General features: G+C 48.7%; 1 protein-coding gene across 2 annotated transcripts; it reads right to left on the bottom strand.

The window, feature by feature from the left end:
* Nucleotides 1–1,497: 1,497 nt before the first annotated feature.
* Nucleotides 1,498–22,562, bottom strand: LOC138614182 (kinesin-like protein KIF26A). 2 transcript variants are annotated; one of them, XM_069687457.1, is made up of 13 exons: nucleotides 20,696–22,562; nucleotides 18,157–18,349; nucleotides 16,224–16,436; nucleotides 15,048–15,141; nucleotides 14,697–14,965; nucleotides 13,909–14,092; nucleotides 12,184–12,340; nucleotides 10,686–10,848; nucleotides 6,498–9,627; nucleotides 4,594–4,784; nucleotides 3,960–3,980; nucleotides 3,005–3,155; nucleotides 1,498–2,838 (listed from the first exon to the last, which is right to left on the bottom strand). In XM_069687457.1, exons 1-13 carry the CDS (start codon nucleotides 20,710–20,712, stop codon nucleotides 2,654–2,656), a joined length of 4,968 nt encoding a protein of 1,655 aa, XP_069543558.1. In that variant the 5' UTR covers nucleotides 20,713–22,562; the 3' UTR covers nucleotides 1,498–2,653. The 2 variants fall into 2 exon arrangements, with proteins under 2 accessions (XP_069543558.1, XP_069543559.1); XM_069687458.1 differs by lacking the exon at nucleotides 3,960–3,980.
* Between the last annotated feature and the right edge of the window lie 5,300 nt (nucleotides 22,563–27,862).

Here is a 27,862-nt window from a genome sequence, read left to right as displayed (position 1 = left end):
AAAACAAAACAACAAATCTCAGATGATGACTTCATCTCAGACGCAGTTTGTGCGTTTCACTGGACAAGAAATCTTCAATTCAGCTTGTTCAAATCTAAAAATGAATTCACAGGTCGGTGTGGTCGAACGCTGGAAATTCACAACAGGAAACGTATGCAAAGTGATCTGGGTTGGTTTTTAGAGTTGTGTTTGTTTCAAGTTGTTGTTATTTTTTGAAGGTTTTAGTTGTTTTGAACACACACACACACACACACACACACACACACACACACACACACACACACACACACACACACACACACACACACACACACACACACACACACACACACACACACACACACACACACACACGGGTGTTTGCAGTGTGTTAATTAGCCAGCCCTTTTGTTTAATTTGTTTCTCTGTTGTTTAATTTATGTTCAATTAACAGCAAAGACACTCATTAATATTCATGAGCGTGCCCCACCCCCTTCACAGAAACCTCCCTGCCAATCAAAAAGGACAACACAATTAAGTTCTATGAGCAGAAAATAAACGAGGTGTGGAGATCACGGAGAACTCGGACACACCAGAGTCTGTTCATAGTTCTTGATATTTTAGAAGCCGGTGATTTGTAACGACTGTTGATCAGTTTAACTGAATGATGATGATGAAGATGATGAAGGTAGAGACTCTGCTGGTTTTCTGTCAATCAGACGGCAAACAGGTCGGGAGACAAATACTAATTAAGAGCCATCAGAGAGAGTGAGGAGGAGGAGGAGGACGAAGAGGAGGAGGAGGAGGACATATTGTTTCCTCCTCCAGCTGAACGACGGCTATAATTCACTCACAAATGAGTCGATGAAAAGCCACTTCATCCTGGTTGCCATGGCGCCCAGAGGCCCCTCCATTTGATGGCGGAGGAGAGGTTTATATTTAATGTTAGCTTCATGATTGCTTGGCGGTGGCGCTGCTCATTACTTCCTGACAACGTCCCCCCCACCCACCCTCCTCCCTCCAGCACACCTCCGGGGGGGTTCGTGTACCAGCAACCCACTCTCTCCGTTCATTCAGCCTCCATGGCAACGGTTGCCGATGGCGAGACCCGGAAACCGTCCCCATCTCCTGCCCCGTCGTCCTCCGATGACACGCCTTTACTCTCACACAGGGGGTCAAAGGTTAAACGTCGCAAGGCTTTTCTACTCTGGCAGCTTCCCGCTTGGTTTCCTTCCGTTTATTACACATCACACTTTTAAGTTTTGCTTTGTTTTTTATTTTCTGTTGATCGACTTTGTCAATTAACTGATTATTTCTGTTCCAGTATCGACTGTCTGGTGGCTCTGCATTTGTTTTGGACACACACACACACACACACACACACACACACACACACACACACACACACACACACACACACACACACACACACACACACACACACACACACACACACACACACACACACACACACACACACACACACACACACACACACACACACACAGGTAGTAGTCTGATCTCTTTATTGACATGAATGACACTCCTCCTGCACGTCTCCGTTCTGTTCTTTACAAATAATTAGAAAACTGTACAGTACAAAATCAAAGTGAAAAATGTTTGAATTTAATATTAAAGGTCTCAAATCAGAAACTTCACTTAAAAAAAAAAAAAAAAAAAAAAAAAATTCTTCTTCTAACAAAAATCAACAGTCACAGATAAAAAATAATGGAGCAAAAACGTTTCATGCAGCAACTTTAAAAAAAACCTGAGAAGGTTTGAACGGATGAAGAGCGACTGCGGAGTCTCCGTCACTCAGACGAAGCGACTCAACCTTGAACCACAGCGAGTGAAGCTTCGGGTGTTCGACTGGATGAAGCTGCAGCAGCTGCTCCGACGCCGACGATGTAACTGTGACTGTGCACCAAAGTCCAGTCAGAAAACAGCAGATTTTACACGTCTTTTTCTTGTGTTGTTCCTATAGCAACACCACCTGAAACCACAGTGACGTCATCTTCGATAGCTCCGGAAGTGTCTGCGGCTCCTTGTTAGCTCGCTGCTAATCGAGCGGTGAATAAAAAAATGTAAATAAAAAAAAAAATGGCGTCCGCCGTCGTGGCTCGACAGGTTAACGGCGGCGGGCGACACGATTCTCTCCGACCGATCACGGCTCTGCAGCGCAGTTCGTAGTCACGACGGAGCTCCGACAGCTGCTGCTCCAGCAGTGCATTGTGGGAGTTCACGCTGTGACACCGACGGAAAGCCTTAAATCAGACAGATTCTCAGGCAGCTTCTGAACTGTCAAACAGACGTTTATCATCCGACGTACCGATGTTAGGTCAGGTACCGATGTCGTCCCATGCTTCACGCCCTGACTGAGGTACAGAGTGAGACTTCTTCTTCCTCTGAGGAAGAGGAGCTCCTGATGATCCGGAGACGGCAGAGACACCGACAGACAGACAGGCAGACAGACGTGTGGACACTGTGAGACAGCCACGATGTTCATTGACCTTCATCACTTCTGCTCCGACGTCACGTTGCATAATCAGAGTCAGAGGAGCGACAACGAGGCCGTCGAGAAGACGAGGATAAAGGTGTGACATGAAGGTTAAGGCACTTCCAGAGCTGTCACGTGACCTGCAGACACAGGAAGTCGTCCGTGCGTCCGTCCCTCTCACACCTCCACCTCCTGCTGTCCTCCCTGCGCCGCGGCGGGCGTCGTCACGGCGATGTCGAAGCAGGTCTCCATCATGACGCGGGACTTGCAGAGGTTGACGCAGTACTCGAGCTCCGCCGTCACCTGAGCCAGAGCCTCCAGGTACTCCTGGGACTCCCGGTCCAGGTCCTGGTCCACGTCGACTGCAGGGGGGAGGGAGGAGGGGGAGGAGGAGGGGGAGGAGACCGGTGAAAACACGAGGAGGACCGGGCTTCATGTGGATGGTAAACATGGGCCGAAATATAAAAAACTGAATTGAAATGATTTGTAGTATTGAACCTGAATAACTGCTCTTCAGCCGGTACTCACACTCGCCGCTCCATTTGCTCGGGTGGAGCATCAGGCGGCTCTTGGCCTCCTCCAGCTCCACCTTCAGCCGCTCGTGTTTGCTCTTCAGCTCCCTGATCTGCTGCTGCCGCCTCTCCAGCATCCTGAGCCGGGCGTTGAAGTAGAGCAGACCCTGCGGACCGAAACACAGTCAGAACCGCAAAAACCCGCCGGTGCTCCCGGCAGCGTCTCTGTGATGTGATGCAGCCTGCGGCGCGCCGGGACGTTTATACAGACCGAGGGGGGGCGGGGGGAAGGGGGGGGGGGGCAGGGAGGGATTACCATGAGCGGGACGAGGGGCCGCCAACCCGCTCGGAGATTTCAATCTGTGTCCACTGCTGGATTTAATTAGGAGCCAGCCGGAGATAAAATTAGCATGGGGCGCTAATCTGCTGGCTGTCGACTTAATCTGCAGGACAAACGCTCGCAGGGGAATTAAGGACAGTCGAGGACGAGCAGGTGTCAGAGAGGAGGATCAGCGGACGCTCTCTGCCTCATTTAATTACATCCGTTTAAAATACAGGAGAAGAAGAAGGCAACGACACACCTGCGACTTTAACGAGAATGAAGTGAAGTATGAACCGATTCTAGTTTGGGGGTCAAAGGTTAAAGTTCAAGGTCACTGTTAGCCCACAATGAGCGTTACCCGTGAGTCGGATATCTCAGCAACGCCCTCGAGACAATGTCTTCAAATTTGGCACAAACATTCACTCGGACTCAAAGGTTGAACTGATTCGAACTGATTCGAAAAAAACAAACCACGTCGTGGCCATTTTACACATTTACATCAGATCCTGAATGTGTGACATGAATCTCGGCTGATTGTTCAGATCTTCTGAGCTGTCGGGACTGAAGTTGTGTTTGAAGAATCTACGTTTTGGAGTTGGGAACTCTGGTTGAAAATGAGTCCGACTGAAGAGGACAGGAGGAAACTCACCTTCTCTACATCGTGGAACGGCTGCAGGGGAGACAAGAGGAGAGCGTTCATGAGACACTGTCACAGATGAAGAGCACATCGTCTTCCTCTAATTGAAAATAAATCAGAGCTCCTCTCTCCCCTCGACACACGGTTCACCGCTCGGCTGCTGAAGGTCAACGCGGATAGCAAGCAGCCGAGCACGACCTGCATCCCTCCTCCTCCTCCTCCTCCTCCTCCTCCTCCTCCTCCTGCCGTCACTCACATCCAACCCAATTAAGACTAAACTGTAATCAACTCTGCACTCAAGTCAGCTGCTGATGAATCTGATCTCAGGCTGGACGGGTGACGCGAGGCCGCCGACGAAGAGGAGGAGGAGGAGGAGGAGGAGGAGGAGGAGGACTGGCGTGTCACTGAGAAATATCTCCACTTCCTTTCTGACTGTTTGAGTTTTGTAAATGACTTGACGAGGACTTTTTTGGCCCTCCATCCGCCCCGACCTCCACCTGCAGCTCAGACAGGCGGAGCTTCATTGAAAAAGCTCGTCGCCTCTGAACAGGGACGACGTCGCCACTGAAGACGCTTGAGTGACACGCCGTGATCGGACCTGACTGTTTACCACCGTCGGTTCATGGATGTCGAGTCTGCTGCTCACCTCTGACTCCGTCACCACCTCCTTCCTCCTCTGCAGGCGCTCCACGTCGTCGATCTCGTACACCTTTATCTCGAAGGGCTCCTTCAGTGCGCCGCCGAGCGGGGGCATGTCCACCCACTGCCCCCCCACCCGCCTGCCCAGAGAGGAGGGGTCGGGCAGCGGAGCCGGGATCAGCCGCCGTCGCAGGAAACCTGGAGGAAGAGGAAGAAGACGAAATACTGGACCTGCTGAAACTTGATGAAGGTCTAAAAGACATGATGGCCTGGAAGAGCCGTCATTTTCTAAACTCGGACAAAGTTCTTGTATTTGGTCTTGAACACCTCAGAGTTCCTTCCAGGCTGGACTACTGTACTAAAAACCAGATAACAATTAGATAATGTTGCTGAAAACCGGCTTCACTCAAATGAACAAACAGGCTTTCTGTTTGACGAAGCTTCTCGAGCTGCTCAGGTGACCCTGAACCGTCCTGCAGGTCTCTGGAGCTGCATGGTTCTGACCCACCAACAGTTCATTGTCTCTCTCTCTCTGCTGGTCTTTTCTCTCTCTGCTCTCCCCTCAGTCGAGCCAGTCGAGGCAGATGTTCTCCACCTCCTCTGGAGGTGTCTTCCTGTTAGAGCTCACGATGAACCGTTGGGTTCCTCTCTGATATTTAAGGTTCTGGTGTTAGAACTGTGTTAAAGAACCCCGATATGACTGATAGTTTCCGTTTCCTTCCACCTAACACGTGTTCCTTCCTCGTTGTCCGTTTAGGAAGCAGCGTTTTTTTTTTTTTTTGTGGAATCAGTTTGTAAATCACAGCTGGATGATGAAGAACTCCTGAACCTGACAGCAGCAGCAAAAAATATATATATATATACCGGAGGACAGCTGACGGCGTTCATTACTGTTGATGAACTTCACCTTCCTCTGTCAACAACCGTTAGAGGTGCCGAGCAGGTTTAACACGCCGCCGTCAACCCAACGACCTCAGTTTTATTTTTTAATGACGCAGCTGCTGTACGACTTATTTTCACGAGTAGAAGTACAAACAGCATCGCGGCTCTGAGAGAGGACCTGAGTGAGGAGGAGGAGGAAGAGGAGGAGGAAGAGGAGGAGGAGGAGTGTGTGTGCGCTGTGGAGTGGATGTGGAGGGTGTGTGGGTGATAATTGGAGTTGGATATGTACGCCGGCTTCATGAAATATTCATGAGGCAGAAAAGAAGCCGAGATCCCCCGACTGATGGCTGGCGGATCACACCGGGGCTGATTCCATATGCATCAGGCCGCCGCCGGCTGCAAGCCACAGGAATCACAATCAGCTGCTGCTCAGCCATCGTCCCACAACACGCTCACGGGTGGAGGCGTGTTTGTACAACAACGCCGGCTGAGGGGTGAATTCACACGCTGAGATGGGAAGAGGAGTGTGTGCGTGTCTCTTTTCCCGTCATCTCGCTCTGATGGACGACCGCAGGAAGCCGTGAAGACGTTCGTCACCTCCGACAAACAGCTGCTGAACGTCAAAACATCAGAGCTGTGATGACATCAAACCTCGTTTCAGTGGTAAAGATGGAAAAGTGATGCGGCTTCTTACATCCCTCTGCAGGAGCTCGTATGTCTCCTAAAGCCCAGAAATATCCGAGCTGCGATCCATCAAGAGGAGGACAGAGGACGCTAACGTGCTTTAGCAGCGTGTCTCCAGAGGAGCGCAACATCGCTAACATAATAAACGCAAATTTATGTTTTAATGAGTTTTGATGAATTCGTGCGCACGAGATAAGTTTATATCGAGAGACAGACTGCGGTCAAGCCGGCCGTGAATTTCGCTAAAAAACAGCTAAACTCAAGTTAATAGCTAACGTTGCCAATAACCTGCTCGTAGAGCTGGCAAAGAGCCAATGTCACTAAATGTCTGCGACACGGACTCACCGTTTCCTCTCTTCTTGGGCGATTTGGAAACTCTGCTTCGGTTGGACGAGGACGCGCCGCTCTCGCTCATGGAGTCGTGCGCCGAGGAGGTGCTGCCGGTGGTCTCGCTGTCTCGGATCATGCTCTCGTAGCCGCTGCTGCCACCGCTGTGGTAGAACAGGGCGGTGCGGCCCATGGCGGGCGGCAGCTCTCCGCTGAGGACGCTGCTGTTGTCGCTGCCGTGCCCGCTGCTGTAGCGCTGCGGCCTCCGAGGCGCAGTGATCTTGCTGTAAGGTGACGGCAGCGGCGTGTTGAGAGGCGACCCGCTGACGCTACTCGTCCCGCTGTCGGTGCTGTCGCCTCCTGGTGCTCCGAACCCCCTGCTGAGCTGCTTCCTTTGGCTTCCGGCAGCTAGCTCGCTAACCCGGCTGTTAGCCGCCCTGCTGATGACCTGCTTCGTGCCCATGACGGTGCCTCTTCCCGTCTTGGCTGCTGCACCAGAGCGGGCGGGGGACTTGCCGGTCGGCGGTAGGCTGGCATTGCGTCCCGCCGCTGCGTCGTTAGGTTTTGGAGAGGAGCTCAGGCTCTTGGAGCTGCTGGCCGACAGCGTTCGAACCTTCAGCCCACCGGAAACTGCTGCTCGTGAGCCGCTGCCGCCTCGGACCTGCCCCGGTTTGTTTACAGCTGCAAAGACACCGGGAGAAAGTTGGGAGGAAGAAGCAGACGTAGAGGCCGGAACTCCGAGTCTCGGCACTGATCTGTTGGACCTGCCGTTGCCCCCTGAAGTAGCACCGCTGCTCTCTCTGAACACTTCGGGTTTGGCCCCGGCCGAGGTTTGACTGTCACACCTCTCCAGAGACATCAGACTGCCGAAGTACCTCGAACAATCTGCTTTGGCCCCTCGTGTCTTCAGGCTCGAGGACGTCCTGGCAGAAGCATGCTCGGTTCTTAAACTCGACGTCTTGTGGCTGAACGAGTCCGCCCGGAGCCTGACGTAGAATTCCTCCTCCGAGGCTGATGTTTTCGGGAATGACGACTTTCCGCTGTCGCTGCTTGTTTTTAAGGCACTTGGCGACAGCGCGGCCTTCGCCTTTGTTTCTTGGCTCGACTGTCTGACGGTCGGAGCAGGTGGAGAGACGATTCCACATCCAGACTTGGAGATCAAGCTGCTTTTTTGTCCATTGGACTTTTTCCCCAGGGATGAAAACCTCAGCGTACCCATCCCTGAGGCAACTTCATGGCCCCACTTTGATTCAGAGGTCTGGGGGGTGGAAACAGTTCCCAGGGTTGTTGCGCCCCGGGTGAGTTGTGGCAGCTTGATGAGAGTATCTCCTCTCCTGCCGCCGGACCGCTCACAGCCATCCACCACCCTCTGAGTGGAAGAGGACATTTGTGCCTTTGGTGGCCGAGGTACGCTGTTGCTGTTCCCTCCAGACTTCTTCATTGTGCCACCTCTCCATGGCTTACCTGCAGGGAGGCACTCCACCTCTCTTGGATCAAGCTGAAGCAAGAGGTCATCGTGTTTGCCTTCCTGTCTGCCGCTGCCCACAGCTGCAGATGAGGTAGGCTTGGTTTTCCTGGGAAGACTGGAGTAGGAGACGTGAATCTGGGCTGAAGTGGTCAGGGTGGTACCTCTCGCCTTTACGGAGCCTTTGACAGAGGCTCTGTTTGAGTCCGGGGAGGGAGGGCGCTTGGTGAGAGAAGGTTTGTTTGGGGTAGCAGGGTCACTGTCCAGCTCTGAGAAATAAATGCCGCTGTCATTCAACGAGCTCTTCATCCCATGCTGCAAAAACGGCTGTTTATGAAATGTGATTGGTGAGGATACATGTTCTGTCGCCTTGTGTTTCTCCCTCAAGTGGAGGCTGCTTGTCGAATGAACACCTTCATCTGCTCCGAATTCACTTGGCCACGAGTCAGCAGAGGACTGCTTTCTGACATGTTGGGAAAACAACATTTCCCGACAGTCGGTGCCACCGTCAGCTCCGTGCTGAGACGTGTAAGCGTCGTACTCATCGTTAATGCTGCTGATGATGCTGACTGGGCGAGAGCCGGAGGCCTGCGGGGAGCCACGACTGCTGAAGCTCAACAGGTTGGAGGGGCGGCCGTTGTCCGGGACGAGGCTGAGAGGGAGCTCCTCTATGACCGTGAACACGAGCTCATCCTCCCCGTTCAGCTCCACAGGCTGCTGCAGAGTCACCGTAGTCCTCAGAAAATCCCTGTCCAGGCACCGTCCTAGCAGAGCTGCCCGGAGGCTGCTGGCCTCCGTGGGGTATCTGCTTGTGTGAGGGGTTCCTTCCACGTCAGGCGACCCTGGAAGATGGCCTTGCCTCAGTGCTTGTTGACTCATACCGACAGGGGGGGTCCGGCTGAGACTCTCTGCAGGCTGAGATGCTGTCCTGGATGTTCTGGGTAAGGATGGCGAGCACGATGGCCGGGGCACGCCTCCTCTGAGGTAGACCTTCTCTCGCACCACAGGCTCGAAATCCTGGGAAAAAATCCCACCTGGCTTTCCCATACATGGCTGAGGGGGGGTAACGGAGAGTTTCTCCCCATCTGCACTCGTCCGTTTGGAAGTCTCCATGAGGCCCCCAGTCGAAGGCAGCTCGGACTGTTCCTGATCAGGTGGGTTTGTGCATGTTGTGATCTCCGACGACGTCTGGGAGGAGGTCCTGTCAGGTGTGGGTGGAGACGTTGCCGCTGAAGGTTTAGTAGCTCCATCTTGAGTCTTAAGTGCTGCTGCTTGTGCTGCTTTGCCCTCCGTGCCGATCGTGGCCGGGCCCTCGCTGCCATCGATGCAGTCAAGTCTCTCCTGCAGTTCTGCAAATGTGTTACACTTGAAGTGATCTCCGTCGGACCGGGGGGCGTCTCTGACTCGCTTTTTGTTCAGAGAGGGAATGATGGGAATGAAGGAAGGCGGGCCCTCGTTGTCGCTCAGCTCTCGGTCCGAGACGGCCGTCCCCCCGGGCCCGACGTAGATGACGGTGTCGCAGGAGTGCTCGCTGCTGGAGGAGTAGTCGGGGTCGCTGGAGAGCAGCAGGGGAGTGTCGGGGTCGAGGGCCACGGTCCGAGGGTGGATGGGCCGAAGAGGAGGATGTCGACGAGACGGGCCTTCCTCGCAGGAACTCTCCCCTCCGGACGAGCTGGAGGCGTACTGTAGATCAGAAGGAAATAATGCAGAATTACCACACCGAGGGTACCTGAGGGATCACATCCATCCCTGCAGCTCAAGTCGTCAGGACAGTCTGAGGTTAAATGTGCAGCCCGGATTAAAACGAACGTCAATGAGACGTATATGCCTGTAATTCCTGTTTGTGGAATGTGGCTTTTCTAATCTATAAAACACAAATACAAGCTGTCAGTCTGCTTAATAAGGGTGAAAGCCTATTGCATCTCTCCACAGAGACTCCCACAACTGTGTGAACACTGGTATTGATCATATGTCATATCACAGGGGGATAAAACTCCCTGAATTATGACCACACGAGTCGCTGACCTGATCATGCAGATTTACATTATAGACTGGAATGTTTTTACCGTCATCGACCGCAGGAAATCGGCGAAGACCAAATCCCAAAGAACAATCAGAAAACTGCTCCATTTTGATCTAAAACTACAAAAAAGACTGAAATCTGGATGTCCCCTTTGAATTTGTGCCAAAGTGGTTCAGTTTTAGAAATATTGTGTCCTCTTTTAAGAATCTTTTTCCTCAGATTTCAGATTTTTTTTTCTGCTCTGTGACCTTAGATGTAACTTTGTGGGCACGTTGAGCCCAATGTTTTACATTTTCTGCAACATTTTATTCTCAAACAAGACAAATTTTCTCTTAAATATTCCCTCAACTCCTTTTTCTTTGGCCGGATTAATAATCTTCTGTTCAAAGATGACAGCTTCTGAAAATAAATTAAGAAAGATTATGAATTTATGACGACCTCTCAGACATCAGATGTGGGTTTTTTTTTTTTTAAATGTTTTGGACAAAATCGGTCAATTTAACCTTTTACATTTTTTTTTTAATGAAATTAGTGAACCTTTAACAAGACCTTTAATCATTCTTTTAATGACAAACAAGGCACGCAAACATCAAGTGTCCTTATCTATATTGGAATCAATTTATAAGAGACGACACTGTATGGTTCCATCAATAAGCAATACTTGGTCTCTTGAACGCTGCTGCATGGAGCTTTAGAAATAAAACCCCAATAAAAGCACCTTGGATTTCTTCTTCCTCATGCGGTGGATGCGGGAGGCGAGCTGCACCGTCGTCAGCGTCTCCATGTAGCTCGCCGGTGAGTCGGAGATGTGGGCGATCATGGTGGTTCGACAGTTGATGTTGCCCAGGGATTCGCTCAGCAGCATGGTGAGCTTGCTGTCCCTGAATAATACATCAAGAAAACCCCTCGTTAGATGCAGCACGGGCCCGAAGAACCCCACAGGATCCCAGAAACCATTCATTACAGCACGCAACAGAAAGGAACCGCAACGAGCTCTCATTTCACATTAATGAAGCCCACTTTGAACTCCATGCCACATGTGATCTGTACTCAGAAACGGAGTGAAATGTTCATGAAATCCCGCCTTTGAACAGACCTGGTGTAAAGCTACAGTACACGGATCAAATACTGAATTTCCATACTACAGTCTGAGCTCCTCCTGGTTTTATGTTTTAACCCCCAACAGCAGAGCTGAGACTGGGCCTTGTCCTGACCCCAAACTGTTCTCAGTGAATCCTTTGGAGTTTTTCTCTGTCTGTGAAAATATCGAAGAGGATGTGACGTGATAACTTCATAAATTTCATCTTTGGCCCCGAGTCCTTGTGGCGGCTCCACCGGTGCTCCAACAGAAGTCTGGCAAAATTCTCAGTTGATTCAGTGGACAGACGCCATGAGACACAAATTCAGCTTCATAAACAACAAAAACATTCACAAATACAGAAACACTAACAGAGAAACGTCCGTACAGTCGGTACCAAGCGGCAACCAGAAAGAAACACAGACAGTTCAGAGGGTCACATCAGTGTAGGGCTGTGTATCGTTCAAAAACTGTCAACACTGATACCTTGACATCAATACCGGTTCCTGAACGATGCTTTTTTTCAAATCGAAATGTCATGAAATCCACTTTAACGAAAATAAAATTACACATTACGTATATTTAGTGTAGAAAACGAGGGGTTTAACCCTGGTGGTTTCTTTAGTTGGTGCATTGAAGTATCAAAGTTCAGTAGCCAGCAATCGATCCGTGTGAATGATGGAAGTCCGTCTGAACGTTAGTTGGCAGCAACAAGAGGAATCTAAACCCTGGCGTGTTCTCCACTGAAGAGTTCCTGACATTTTACTGCACAAATGTTGAGTTGGGATGAAGTCAAATGGAAACCAAACATATGAAAGTGAATGCCAACATCCTGCCCATGCAGAATGAACAGCCTCAGACCCAAACACGAGGCAATGAGCCAAACAAAATATAAAAATACAAGCCAGAGCTGCACAGAATGAAGCAGGTCAATTAGCATTACAAAGTGATTTATTCATCAACCTAAACAGGCATTCAAGACTGACTGAAAGCTCATTAAAAATGCATTACACGCTGTCTGCCCCCCTCCCCACTCTTTTCTGTCCTCAGAGGGATCCTTGGTCCATCTGTTGTTTGGAGCGCCGTGACCTTTGACCCCTGTTGAGTTCATTAAAATGCCCAGAGCGTGATCTCGTACCTGTAGGGAACGTGCTTGGCGCCGTTGGCAAGGGCGAGGACGACGTTTCCCAGCGCGGACAGAGACAGACACTGACCGCCGCCTCCTTCTCTGGTCCGGCTGATGTCCGTCTCACAGCTCCCCAAATCCAGGAGGTGGAGACGACTCCCACCAGACACTGGGAGACAGGAAGAACGGATGGTTTTCAAAGGTGATAAGAAAAAAAACACCTTTTTAACTGTTGAAAGGGTCGGTTGGTTAAAACAACAGTCAATTCATTGATTAGTTTATAGACAGAAACATAATCAATGCCTATTGTAATAATTGATTGTCAGCTTCAAGTAATTTATCTGGTTAAAAAAACAAAAAAACATGACAACACTTGTTAAAGGAATCTCCTTAAAATGTGAAAAAAAGTCAATGGACCCTGGTACGTTTTAAAAGAATTCATCAAGCAAAGGAAAGGTCAATACAACCCCCGAACACAGAAGACATCTCAGCATTACTTGAGACAAGACCAACGAGTCCCGAGTCAAAACTGGAAAATACCAAGTCCGATATCTAAACTAGATTTAGATCTTTTACTTTATTGATCCCACAGTGGGGAAATTCGGTACAAAGTCCCAAGGTGAATCTCCTGGGAAGTCCAACATGTCCTGAGTCCAATCATAAGTCAAAACCCAAGTTAAGACTAACAAGTACCAACAAGTCATTTTCAAAGTAAAGTGCTGAATCAAGTCTAATGAGTTGAGTCCCAACAAGTCCAAAACCCAGGAGTCCTGCCAGTATGGGAAAAGCCAAGTTCAAGGCAAACAAGTCCCTAAAATCCAGATCAAAGTCAAACGTTCCAATGAATCAATAATCTTTGGGTTCGGGAGAATACTAAATAGTTACAAGTCAAAAGTTTAAGGTCAAAGTGCTGCTTCAATACTTTCTGGATTTTGCAGAGTCTTGACTCCACAACACTATAAATACATTTATGCATACATGGGCTGTGGATGCGCTGAAAAATAATTCATGCGAATGAGCGCCCGTTGCATCTTTTGACAGGACGTCTGAGCCGCTGAAATAAATATTCAGCCGGATATCTCGTTGCTCATTTCATTAATTCAGAGTAATGATGGCGAGAACGATGTAGCGCCTGCATCAGCAAGATTTACAAAGTGCTGAGGGCGGCGTAGTTTTTACAAACACCGCAGGACAGCGAGCCGTCAGGCCTCATTAGCTCATGCAGATTTATTCCGGCCGCGGACGGACAAGCAGTAAAACACGAATAACCGCGGCGACGTCTCCGCGGTGACAGGTAGACGTGGGCGGAGGTTCGCGTAGCCTCTCCTGCTTTTGTAAATGTTCCTGTTGAGAGAGTCAGCGATTCGACATGAAGCTAATTAGCAGCCGCATGTTTTGGTAATGAAAAGCAGAGGGAGAAAAAAAAAGAAAAAAAAAAAAAAGAAGAGCTAATCGCTGAAGTTTCACAGCTGCATCGCTAACGGCTGGTTGGATTTCCCGCCTCGGGAAGAGGGGGTGGGGGGGGGGGGGGAGCTGCATCCGGAGCCCGCTGAGGTGCATGAGGTTCATGAGCTGATAGCTGACTGAACAGGTTGTGTTCATTTCTGTCACATTTCCCTCCAGTTCAACGCAGATCATCTTCCATTAGCAGCAGACTCTCTGACGTCGTTGCCTCCTCCTGCTCCGCCTGCTACACATCGTAGGCTACAACATAGTGTCGTTTTAAACTGGACTAACTTGCCGCCTTGCTGCTCTTGTCCAGCCTCTCCTGGAGGAGGTGCAGGGTGAACAGGAAGTGGGAGTTCCTGCGGGCCTCCTGGTCGCTTGGCTCCCGGCTGCTCCTCCTCGCCGCCAGGGCGGCGTCCAGGAAAAACGCCGCTCGCTCGGCGCTGATCGCCCGCACCGCCGTCTGGTTCTGCAGCTGAATATGGAAATAAAACACAGATTACGAGGACAATATTAAGTCAGAAGATCTCATTGTTGGAAGTACAGTTCCGAGTCTTTGATTTGATACAGAACTATTGTTGAGACGTCCTGCTCACATCGTCCCTGCTGTCGGACAGATGCTTTTCTGATTAAACCACATTTTACCCCCAAATTAAGTGTTGACTGAACCCTGACTGAAAGGAAACATCGCGTCCCGTCATCATCCAACCGTCTGCGGCTCCACAATGTTCTTTCTCTTCCTTTTCTTTTTTCTCACAGATAACATAAGAGAGATAAAAGCTAAAATAAGACAGAATGAGGTTTGATGTCTGCGCGAGGAAGAAAAATGTGGACAAAGAAAAGGAAAATTAAAGTGAGAGGAGATAAAAAATTAAAAAAAAGTGGCAGACAGGAGGAGCCCGGGGAGATGAAACCGACTGAATACGAATAAGGAAGGTCAGGACTAATTGGACAGTTCTGGACAGCAATGAAGTCCCCGAGGTGAAGAGGAGGTCAGAGAGGAGGAGGAGGAGGAGGAGGAGGGAGGGAGGGAGGAGGCGAAGGGAAGGAGGCGAGGAGGGCGGTGTGTTTTTCTATACCTGGGAACCACAGACAGGATCTTCTCGCAGGGACACCGCGGGCCCCGGGACCTCCTGGTGGCCCCCCGCTGAGGAGGCGAGTTCAGCCAGGAGGTCGGTGAGCGTCTCCTCCCGACCGGAGATCTCCACCGCCGACACTCTGACCGAGAAACGAGCTCCGGCCTTCTCCGAGCGCTCCTCGATCACCTTAAACAGCCAGGAGATGGCCGTCGGAGCCACGCCCAGACTCTGAGTGGAGCAGTCCCGACCAATCATGGTGTACGTCTTACCTGGCGGGGGCGGAGTCGACGCAACAATGACACGATCCGTCCAAATCAAAGTGTGCGAGATTTAACTGTAGCGTGCCGTTACCCAGGTTAGCGTGTCCGAAGCAGAAGATGCAGCCGTCCGCTCCGTTCACCACCGACTGGATGACCTCCGCCACCGTCCCCGAACACACCTCGGCCTATCAGAGGAGAGCTCCAATTAGAATCCACCAATCACGTTGAGTTGTGCATACAGAACCATATGAAGGCTGAAAACAGTTCTAAAACTGAACTAAATACAGCACACAGAAACACTGAGCTGCTCCGCTAGCTCAGTCTGGTTGTAACTAAGATATCTGATGAACAAAGATATCGATGGACTCGTGTTTTTAAGATTTTCGCATTGTGTCGTGCGTTAAAACCAAACCGGTCAAACGAGCTGCTGCTAGGATTTCACGGTACGGGTGCTCGGAGACTAAAACAAAAAACCATTTTGCCAAATGGGTCACATTTAATATAACAAGTAAAAACAACATTATATTGTACATAATATGAAATTCAATTCTAGTTATATATTCCCACAGAGAAGGAGTGATATTTCTAGTGAAGAGCAGGTTGTGCTGATTTGAACACATTTTAAATATACAGTTGACTAATCTGTCCAGCGCTGCTTTACATGACTCCTTATCATGGACGTAATTTGTGTCCCGCTGAGCTCTGTTCTGTCACTCAGATTGACGCTGATTGGTCACGTCTCATTGTGACATCATGTGACATCATGTGACATCATGTTCTGTCACGCTGATCAAACGCGTTGGTTCATTCAATGTTGTAATCTGATGAGGAAACGAGAAACCGACGGATCTCCAGTGTTTGAGATAAATAACAAGAAGCTCGCTGCCACGCAGATGAAACGCACACAGCAGGAGTCGCACACACACACACACACACACACACACACACACACACACACACACACACACACACACACACACACACACACACACACACACACACCTCTGCTGCCGTGTGTCTCTGGGGATGGACGACGTGTTGCCGAGGTGACGCCGCTCTGATGAAGAACTCAATCTTTGTCCGCGTGCCGTGAATTTGTATTTTTTCAAACACAGAACTGTGAAAGTTTTAGTTGCGTTAAAGACGGCCGACGGGCAGCTGGGGACGGGTCTCCTGCGTCTTACAGTGTCACTGAACCGTTGTCCATCATCAGACCGACCTGGAGGAAGTAGGACGTTATTAACTCGTTGTTCGGGACTCGTCTGACCTGTGAAGCGTCCTGACAGAAGACGGCGTCGAAGGTGAAGGTCTTCGGTGCGGAGGCCGACGATCGTCTCTGGGCGGCGGCAGCGGAGGCGTGTCCTCCGCCCGGTGTCTCGCAGAGAGTCAGCTGCTTCTTTCTGCCGTCCACCTTCAGGAAGGACATGGACTCCGAGGACTCGCTGCTGTGGACCGAACAGATCCGGACCATCATCCTGACCTGGGACACAAAGGAAGTCCGCGTCAGAGAGGCAGGAGGACATTAGATTTAAACTGGAGTCATTTCTAATTGTCGGTTTGCGGTTGTTTATCAACTGTTTGTTTGTGGTTGTTTTTGGTTGTTTATTGTCTCTCTGAATTTGTTTATCATCTTTTTTGTGGTCGTTTATCACATGTGGTCCTTCCACGTCATTCTACTGCACACTTCAGGGGGCGGAGTCTAGCCTGGCTCTGCCTCTGGCTCCACCCCCCAAAAAAATCGGACTGCAGTGGAACGACGTGGACGGACCACATACGATAAACGACCATTTGTTTGGCCCCCGCTGATGTGGAATCTCCTGCTAAGATGTCCTGAGCTTTTCCTCTCAAAATATTTCCACATCAGAAGAAGAAAAATGACTTTTTAAATCTGCAGTGCAACGCCTCAGCTCATCTTTTCAGTGTGTCAGGAGTTCTGTTTCGACTGAAATCAGAGAGTTGGACAGAGTGGGGATTTAAACTGGGAACCTGCTGACCTTTGACCCGCAGCTCTCAGCGGTGCGATGGCTGTTTATTGGTCTGCCGGGAAGCTGCTGAGTCGGCAAGGAGGAGGTCAAATTTAACGCCAATAACAATCTGAGGCGCAGCAGTTTTTAAACGACGTGTCGCTGCGAGCCGGCGGAGCGAATCATCAGCTCGTCAGTCACCTGCAGCCTCTTTGTATTGTGCTTTCTAAAGCTGTGCTAACTCACAGCTAATGCTAATGCGACAGCTACGCCTGCTGCTGCTTCCCAAAGCTTTAAATCGATCACAGTTCCTTCAAAATAAAAATCCTTTCCACAGTTTTATTTTCATAATTAATGGATCATTCTGGTTTATTTCAACCCGTCCTATCTCCCATCTAAGTGGATTTAATGGAACATGCTCACTATGATTTTGGTAAAATATGGTTAAACATTTCAAATGATTCTTTAAAATATATTTTTTTTATATTTTAATGAGAAAAATCCCAGAAAAAGTTTTGAAGGACGTGCTTCTAGTTCTCTGCAGAGGACTTTTCTCTGTTTATATTCTGACACTAGTTTGTTCGGAGGAAGCGAGTTTCACCTCTTTACAAAACTCCTGCGGCCTCGACAGGCTTTTATTGTGAAAGAGTCACAGGAAACGCATTCATCACACTTTAACCTGCCGACCCTCCGCCATGGCAACAAGCAGCTCTTACAGGGTCGGTGGAGGTTAAGAAAATGACTCGTCATCCACTTTTTTAATTTTTTTTATTGCAAAGTCCTACAGTATCCCACAAATATGGTTCAGATGATGCTGGATTCTATACATCTATAAAAAGATATCTCTGCTGACAATATTTTATGGCAAGATACATGTAAAAATATAATATCACAAGACAAAATTATTTTTCTCTTGATAAAAAGGCTATAATATATAGAAAAAATTTCCCCTCGGGGATTAATAAAGTAACTACCTAACCTAACCTAATATAAACAAAAATCTTTAAGTATTATGAAATTAAATGATGAAAGATTTGAATAGCCCGGACTGCCTGACAGCTCTTATTTTGACAGGAGTCAGGAAGTTTCTGTAACTTTGAGCCTCATGATGGATCTTTAATACGACTGTTTTTTTTCCTTAATTTGCAATTTTAACTTTTCCTTTTAAAACTGCATCACAGACTCCAGCAGCAGATCGGATCTCCTTGCAGGGCATTCTGGGTGATGATGTCCTACCTTCCCCATCCCCGGCGTGTCCTTGACCTTTGACCCGGCTCGAAGGAGGCATGGCGGGACGGCGGGTGGGGAGAGCTGCAGGGCCCCGCTGAAGCCCCCGGTGTACAGCAGGGGCCCCGGGGCCTTATCGGGCGGGGAGGGGGGCCCGGGCTGGGACTTCTTCCTGCGGGACAAACTGAGCTTCTGCGCGGCCCTGTGGACATAAAAAAAAAAAAAAAAAAAAGATTGGGGCTGAAAGCTGCTGCACAAACACACTTCAACAGCATAACCTTTGACCCCAACGTTTTCATCGGTATTTGGCAACTGATTGGATGAACCACCTGTCAGTCACGGTGATAGAAAAGTAGGCCCATGACTGGTGTGATAATAACCAAATATTTAGAAGTATGATAAGAGGCAAAACAAGCCAAATGAGAAGAGAGTCTCCATGCTCCCCTTCTCTTCCTCTTCCTCCTCCTCCTCTTCCTCGGTGAGGGGCTCAGTGAGTCCAATCAGAAAACAGAGCGTGTAATTTCAGCTGCCATGAAGGACGGCAGAGAACAGCCTCCGGGAATTCACCAAGAGACCGTCGAACATTCATCACCAACAAACTCAGGAAACACTAACTGCAGTGCTGCAAGGTGAACCTGTGTGTGTGTGTGTGTGTGTGTGTGTGTGTGTGTGTGTGTGTGTGTGTGTGTGTGTGTGTGTGTGTGTGTGTGTGTGTGTGTGTGTGTGTGTGTGTGTGTGTGTGTGTGTGTGTGTGTGTGTGTGTGTGTTTGTGTGTGTGTCGGTAAACTGCTGATATTTACACTTCATTGCTGGGTGGGTTGATTCCACATGAAGAGAAACAATGTGAAGTAGATTCTCGTTCAGGTGCAGTAAAACGTGGTGGTAAATGTCAGTGTTTTGTGGTTTCTCTTCACCCTCCCCCCCGCTGGTGTTCACCTGCTGAGGTGTGGAGTCGAATGAAGTTTAGTTTTGTGCTGCTCACAGCATTTAAACACCGTTCATGGGGATCATCCACTGTTCCACTCGCGGCTGCTGCTTTGGGAGAGAGTCGATTGGGTGAAAACAAAACGCAGGAGATCGAAGGGGAGAACAAAAACTGAAAAAAAATGACCTGAACTCATCAAACTGCAGCTTAGACACCACGACTCAGCCGAACGGAGCTTATCTGGATCTGCAGCAGAGCAGCAGAGAATGTTAACTAATCAGAACTGAAGCTTCAACATGAAGGCTCGCAAAGCATTCTGGGAAAGTGTGAGGCAGACACAAACACACCAGCCATTGGCTATGAAGTTGAAGTCAGGGAGAGATCAGGGCGGATGTTGTGTGGTGTAGTGGCCAACATTCCTATGACCACGTATGGCGTAACCACGGTATGGCGTGAGCAAGGTATCATATGGGCAAGAAATGTGGTAACTAAAGTATGGTGTGACCAAGATATGGTGTGACCAAGATATGGTGTGACCAAGGTATGGTGTGACCAAGGTATAGTGTGACCAAGATATGGTGTGACCAAAGTATAGTTTGACCAAGATATGGTGTGACCAAGGTATGGTGTGACCAAGATATGGTGTGACCAAGGTATAGTGTGACCAAGATATGGTGTGACCAAAGTATAGTTTGACCAAGATATGGTGTGACCAAGGTATGGTGTGACCAAAGTATAGTGTGACCAAGGTATGGTGTGACCAAGATATGGTGTGACCAAGGTATGGTGTGACCAAGATATGGTGTGACCAAAGTATAGTGTGACCAAGGTATGGTGTGACCAAGATATGGTGTGACCAAGGTATGGTGTGACCAAGATATGGTGTGACCAAAGTATAGTGTGACCAAGATATGGTGTGATCAAGATATGGTGTGACCAAGGTATGGTGTGACCAAGGTATGGTGTGACCAAGATATGACGGGACTAAAATCCTGTTTTTAGGTCTGAATATTGTAGGTTACCGACTGGACATACCATCATGGAATATGAACACGTGGAATCAGAGAGAAGAGAAGGAAGCAATGAGTCACCCGTAGATTCCTTCTACAAACTTTGACTCTACAATATTTCAACTCTGGATCTACCTGAAGAAACCTCGCGTGGCCCAAACTGTGTCCATGTCCTGCACATCCCATCACTTGTGTGTGACGTACGGCTGCACCGCACTGCCTTCAGTTTTTATCAGGAGAGGACGATGCGAAGACCAAGACAAAGGATGTTCCCAACCTTCTGTCTTTATGTTTAGTCGTGTTCAGTGAGCGGATTCATAGGAACAGGTGAGGGTTAATAATGTGTCTGTAACGCCACAGACAGCTTTGAGTTTAACGACCTCAGAGGCTTTTTTATTTTACAACCCAACATAAACGTTAACGCTCCCTCTGCTCCGACTAGGAACTCACTTTATGTGTTGAATCTCCACCTTTATTTCCCCCCGCGAGCACATTTCCTCCTCCGGTTTCCTACCAACACCCTTAAATCTGAAGCTTGTTTCGAAACAGATTAAAAAAATAAAAGTGACATTCATTTCTTGTGTCTGTTGAAAAAAAAAGATGATGTACTCACAGTTCCTTCCAATCCATTATCTGCTCAGAGTTCTTCGACCTGAAGAGGAACCGCGTCCGAACTTGTTCTCATCCTCATTCACCATCGTAGAGATTTACTCCAGCGTGAAGACAGGAGGGAAGGAGGCTCTGAAGGAGGGAAGTCCGACGGGCATCATCGAGGAGCTTAAAGGTCTGAAATGTGGCCGAGAGAAAGTTCTGCACGGGGAGCGAGTTCTCAAGACGGAAGAGATTTTTCAGCTGTTCGATCCAAAATCCCAAAATCCTAGAGATCTGGTCCGAATCCACCGACAACCGACGGAGGGTGAATCGTGCTTTTTAGTCCATTGTAAATTGCCTGAATTCAACTTTTACCATATCAGTGAAGCAGCTGCTTATCCAGATGTTTCCCGTTTTAAGAAGCATTCCAGAGTCCTTAAACTCTCTGAGGTTCTTCTTGGTTCATCGGTCCAACAGTAGAAACGCATCAGGAAACTCTTCATCGGTCCACCGACTTGTCTTTAAATAAACCGACTGAGCGCCGCGGGGGAATTCGCCGGTTGCAAAATGTATTTGTGCTTCTTCCAGCAAACCTCCGACAGTACCGATGTAATTTGAAGATCTCCGTAAACTAGCCGAACATCCGTCAGTTCTCTCATGAGTTTTTTCTGAATGTTTTTGTCTCTGCTCGTACGAGTCGGGTATCGGTGAGTGGCTGCTTTTTGTCCGGCGGTCTCCGTCTCAGAAAACATCAATGAAAATTGTATTCTTAAAAGTCTCTGTGTTCATCTGTGAACTCAAATCCAGGTGGTCACCAAACTCCTGAGGAGAGTTGGGGGATTTAATGACTTCCGCCGAGACATCCGATGAGCCGATACGTACTTAAAAGATCAGTAAAATGCTTCTTTGTCAGTAACTCATCAGCTCTGTGAAGTGGAAGTCGTTCTTCTACGTATTTGTCTCCATGATTTCAGTCCAGATTCAAACGGAAAACATCTGGAACCAGCGACATTCGAGAGTCGGTCTCATTGGTGTTTGCGGTATTTTGTAAAGTAAACATCACATCACTGATATGTTCACGCAGTTTGATCCACTTTCCTTTCTTTTTTTAATTTCCTCTCAGAAGTCCATCCGACTTTGTCGTTGAATCAGTTCATCTAAATGCGATCGAAGTTGTTCTCACTGAGAGTCTGAAGGATTTTTGACAGTTTTCCAAGAAGATAGATGAATGTTTTTCCTTTAATTTGCAGTAAAACATCTGGAGGCTGGTGGTTCACCTCCTCGGTGAACTTCCATCTGTGTGGTTGAGTTTCCTCTCCGACGTGACGTCGCTCCGGCGGCCAAAACTTTTCAGGGAAACTCGAGCCACGAAAAAAGAAATAAAAAAAACCGAGTGAAGCTCTGCAGGGATTCAGAAAATAATCCAGCCGTGTTTCCATGCAGCTGCATCCTCCAGCCCAACCCTGCAGACCCTCCACCTGTGCACCTCCTCCGTTTGTCCCACAGGTAGACCTTCCTCGCTCCTCTTCCTCCTCCTCTCTCACCGAAACAGCCTTCTCATTCTGCTTTTCCAAATCCTCCTCTCACCTCCACCTCTTTCTCTCTCTCCCTTCACCTCCTTCCTCTTCACCCTTTTGCTCTTTTCATCTCCTCTTCCTCCTCGCGTCTCTCCCTCCACATCCCTTTCCCTTCTCCTCTCACCACCTCATTTCCCTCCTCAAGTTTTTCTCCTTTTCTCTTGTGCTCCATTTCTTTCATTTAGCGTCTCCTCATTCCTCCACCTCTCCTCCTCCTCTAACCTCTCTCCTCTCCTGTAGATCCTCAGTCTGTTCCTGCAGTATCGCAATGCTGTTCCTCTCCACCCCTCCTGCCTTCCTCCTCCTCCTCCTCCTCCTCCTCCTCCTCCTCCTCTCTCTCCTGGAGTTAGATGGAGGGATGAAAGGCAGCGGCGGCAGTAAAGGAGGAATAAAGGATCCAAACAAGAGGCAGGAATAAACGAGTGAATGAAGAGCGGCTGGATTCCTGCGTCTCGCTGCTGTTGTTGCCGGGAAACACTGGCGGAGCTCCAGCCTCCCTCCTTCCTCCTCCCTCCTCCTCCTCTCCCTCCGTCCGTCCGTCCGTCTGCCTCCCTCGACCCCCCTCCTCCTCTGCCTCCTCCCTCGCTTGCCCCCGCTCCTCTCTCTCTTTTCACAGCCCCGCCCTCTCGCCGTGTCGACACACAACGGCCGTGAAAACCACTGTTTCCCCCCCACACACACACACACACACTTGACATGCCACATGAATACTTCATGAGATGACAGACACCCCCACTGCTGGACTTCAAAGACACTGAGCAAGTGTGTGTGTGTGTGTGTGTGTGTGTGTGTGTGTGTGTGTGTGTGTGTGTGTGTGTGTGTGTGTGTGTGTGTGTGTGTGTGTGTGTGTGTGTGTGTGTGTGTGTGTGTGTGTGTGTGTGTTGTAACCTTGCTGAGAACCTGCAGGTTGGACGACTGATAAGAAACAACAGATTTGCTGATGGAGAGCAGACGCTGTAACTTGAGCTCCAGTAGAGCTGCAATCATTAAACAATTAATAAATTCATTCATTGATAAAGATAAAATTCATTCAAAAATAAATCTGCAACTATTTCAATAATTGAATTCAAAATATCCGATTGCACCTAGTTTCATTGACGTCAATCCATCAGAAAAAACAAAGAGTAAAGTAAAAAGAGACCCTTGAAATGCTTCAGAAAGTCTGATGGCGATGAAGCGGCGAGGTGTTCTGAGTGACGTTCAACGTTTCAAGAGGGGTGGAGCTTCACCGTCCAAGACTGAAGAAGGCGCGTCAGGTCAGGAGACACCAGGTGGGTTTTCTTTAACGTTGGCAGGTTGTGTCACCATGAACTCGTTCCCCCAGGGTCAGACTGTCAACACAGAGTTCCACTGTGACGTTCTGAGGCCCCTGAGGGAAAACATTCGTCTCCAACATGACAACACGCCTGAGGAGCCACAGTGCAGAAGAAGAACCAGCGGAAATCACTGCATGGGCTCAGGAACACTCGGCCATAAGCAGGCGTGTTTTGAATGTTTTCGGTTCCCCGTAATCGGATGTTTCTCTGCTCCCGTTTCAGGTCCGCACCGAAATCACAAATGTTCACGTACCAGTGGCCGCGTGGTGTGAAGAGTTTTACTTCTCGCCTGCTGCTGTTTTCAGGGGACACTTTAGAGTGCAACACACACAGAGTAACACGTGCAACAGACAGATGATCGGTGATCAGAGGAGCCGATCGATGCTGCGAAAACTCTATCATCTCTGCAGAGAGACGCTCTGATCCGGAGTGTGAGCGCGGGTCGACAGATCCATAACCAGGCCAGTCCGGATCGATACTCCGAACCAGACACCGATCAATACCAAGACAGGGAATCTGTCAGAGTTAGCCTGGCGAGGCGAAGCTCCACGGAGGAAACTGACTCCAGACCAGGTGATACCTCTGTTATAATTCTGCAGGTCTGTGAACCAGAAACCGGGCCGGGAGCAGGTATTAAGTGGGATATCAAAACAGGTTGAACAACATCATGTTTGGGAGAAGTTAAGACGTCGGATGTCGTATTTCTTTATCCGGTCTCTGATCCATAGAGACTGAAGTCGTTCAGCTGGAACATTTCAAAACGTAGTCCGTTTCGGTTTGGTCCACTAGAGGACACCGCGTCAGCATCTTGTTTTGCGTCGACTGAAAAAACAAAAAAAAGAGGTGCCACCGGGTTCACTAAAGATTCCTTTTAAAGAAATCCACGTCACCTGCATTGTCTAAAAAGAAAGTTCTCAGTCAAACTGTGACCTCAGAGCTGCTGTCCAATTAGAGGAGCTGACATCAGTTTGGACCCAAGACGTCATCGGTGGCTCTTCAGGCTGATATTTGTTCTCATTGCTTGTTGGTGTCAGCAGCTCCACTTCCTGTCACGCTGAAAAATAACCCCATTACAGGGAGGCAGCCGGCGTTTTTTTGGGAAAATATGCTAAGTTTGAAGAAGGCTGTTGTGCCGTCTCTTTCTATATATAAACGTATCTCATGCACACAAATTTATCAAAATCATGGGAACGAGTTGGATCTCCCGCGCTCAATATTGTTAAACGTGGCCAGGCTATGAATATTTTTTTTCTCGCTCCCGGGGATCTGCAGAAAAAAAAAAAGGCAGCAGCTGACTGCACATCTGTGTGACTTTTGGTGTCGAGCATAAGGAGGCGTCAGCAGAGGACATAAAGTCGTGGCGTGAGGTGAGGAGTCGTCCCAGTATGAAGGTAAATCTCACGATTACTGGGCGGTAAAAATCCAGAGAGGCGTTCAGGTGGGCAGCAATGAATTAAAGAAAGCAGCGGGCGTCGGCGCTTCCTTCAGGCTTTCATCTGGTAAAAACTCCGCAGTCCGGAAATAAAACATCCAGGTTTGTGTCTCAGCAGGACGGCTGGCTGACGGAGGCTTTTTAAGCCCGCAGCAGACACTGTGCATGTGGGTCACATTATTCCTGAGCTCTCCTCGGGCAGCTCGCTCACTTCCTCTCATCTTCTGTGGGTGATATGTGAGCGTGGCGCTCACAGCGGTGGCAGGTTTGATTCCCGGCAGAGCTCCTCAGGCTGTTTCACCTCAAATTAGACCGAGGCACGTTTTAATGGCGGGTTTTTACACCTCCGCTGAAGGCTCTCCAAAGCTCAAATCTATCAGCTCTCCAAAGCTCAAATCTATCAGCTCTCCAAAGCTCAAATCTATCAGCTCTTTAGTTACTAGAAAATGCAAAGGAACAAATCCATATTCATCAAATCACTTTTTGAGGGGTTCTATAAACAAAAATGACAATAAATGAAACTGTCTCTTTAATGAGCTACTGTCACAACCCCAAAATGCTCAGAGCCCAAAGTGACACCTTCACGCAGATTAATTTGTTTCACCAAACAATTCAAACCTCAAAATCATTAAAAATACGTTGTCTGGAAGGTCCTTGATGTGGTTTTAGAGGTCTTTTGGACTGTCCTAGAGGTCACTGTTGAGGTCGTGGAGCTCTTGATGTTCCCTGACATGGTTTCAGACGTCCTACAGGTCCTTTAAAAGGTGCCAGTTGCGCCTTAAACACCCTTAAAAGGTTCTGATGTTTCCAAAACATCAGAACAAAAAGTCTAATAACAGAACAAAGTGGTGATGCGTCTGTTGGTCACACCTATAGGACAGGACAGGTTGAGCATCCTTCAACCTGTCTTTACCGTCACTATGGTTACAGCCTCTGTGCTCTTATTGGGTCACATTATATAAGTTGTCATTCCAAAAGGAGGACATTTTCAGGTCAGGAATTTGCTCGGGACGTTGTGAGGCGTCCAAGACGTTGACATCAGTTTGTCCACGTCGTCCCGCCTTTCGTCTCTCAGGCCGGGCTGATATCTTGAAGTCTGAATCCAGCACACGTCAAATCGTTTTCACACTATTACACGGAGCTCTACGCGTCCAGTAGAGCAGCTCAGAGTTGCTGCTCTGTGTTCAGTCACTTTCTTGTAACTTTTCAAAGTCAGCAGCAGCAGCTCTGATTGTGTTTCACTGACATCAGACCCTGCACAGTCAATCAGCCCGTTGGTCGCTGCCGTTTTCAGGTCATATTTTGGTGCATCGCTGCGGCTCGTCGAGGCGTCTGCAGCGGGACCCCAGACTGATGCAACCAATCCCTGCAGTCTGAAGGATTTAGGAGAGACGCTCTCCTGGTCAGGACGTCAATAGAAAAGCTCGGGCTAAAAGCCAGAAATCCACTTCGGGGAACTCGACTCTCCTCACTGGGGAGCTAGATTTAATTTTCACTTCATTTTGGGATTTTTTTACCGTAAAAGTCTGAGCTGCCGAACAGAGCCATTCAGAGGTTGATCACAGACGACTCCACCGCTGCACCAGTTCACCGAGGTGCATGAAGGTGAATGTAGATCAGAGGATGTGGTGATCAATAACCAGAACACTGATTTCTGAAACAGCTGAGCCAATCACAGATAAGCATGACGACAAAGCTCAGTAACTACGAGTAACTACCCTCAAGCTAACAGGCTAACAGGCTACAAGTGACGAGTCCTGAAGTCGGTCTGTGTCGTAAAGGTGTTTTTGGTGGCCATTACTGGTATCGCACATTCAAGAAAAATTTTACGAACAGTCGGAGGTTTTGAAGTCACATTTGTGAAGGTTCATCTCTCATGAGCAAAGCTGCCAGGTTTGAAACCGAAGCTTATATTTCGTCTTTGTGGATCTGGATTTCCACCCAGAGGACGGCGAGGAACTCTGAAACCAGCAGCTCGGACCTCGTCAAGGCCGCAGCCTGTTCTCGTCCTGTCGACCACCTGTATGATGTTTAACATGAGATATAAAAACTAAAAATAACAGAAACGCTTCGTTAAACATCAGGTCAAAAGAGACGAGTGTCTGGGAAAGCAGGAGGAAATGTTGATGGAAAGACGCCAGAAGCTGAGAGGAACACGAGAGTCCAGGCTTCCTGCCAAAAGACAGCGAGGAGTCGACAGTTGGAGATTCAACAGGGGACGACGGCATTAGCATAGCGATATGAAAACAGCGCAGAGGAGCGTGGCTTATTACAATATGGCGTTTTTATTTTTTCACTCCATCTGTTTGTCAATTAGCATGTTTCCACGTGCAGAAATCCCCCAACAGGAGGAGTTCAGTGGAGCTGCAGAGGATTAGACGCACATTAGAAACAGATCAGCGCTTTCTTTTGTTTTTTATTCTTTTTTTTTATAATCCTCTAAATATGCTTTTATAGGCTGTTCTTCCACATAACGAGTTTTGGGTTTGTTTGGTGCACAAATATCACTGCAGAAGAAAATTACAAGTTTACTAATTTCTAGTTTGTGAAATGTTCCCCTTTTTTAGACTTCTGATTCAATCTGATTGGAAACCTGACGATACGACGTCCCGCCCACCGATAGCTGTAACCTGACTGCACCACAGGCCTGTCAATCAAACAGACACGCCCCCAAAACCAGGTCTTCTTGAATCTTCTTTTCTAATGAATGAGGGATTATTTTCAGATGGACCTCCAGAAAACTAAGAAGAAGGAGTGACTTTAGCTAACAACACCGAGATAACTGATGGACACATTTTATTCACTTTGGATTTGATGAGAGAAGTTGAATGGGAGTCTATGGAGCCGGAGGCTTTTTGGAGCCG

Source organism: Brachyistius frenatus, unplaced genomic scaffold, assembly GCF_029030835.1.
Source record: "Brachyistius frenatus isolate BFR_SWC_R1_liver_20210118 unplaced genomic scaffold, ASM2903083v1 Contig_465, whole genome shotgun sequence".
Taxonomy (NCBI): Eukaryota; Metazoa; Chordata; class Actinopteri; family Embiotocidae; genus Brachyistius; species Brachyistius frenatus.
Note: the sequence above shows the minus strand (reverse complement) of the source record. Positions and strands in the feature narration are given on the sequence as shown.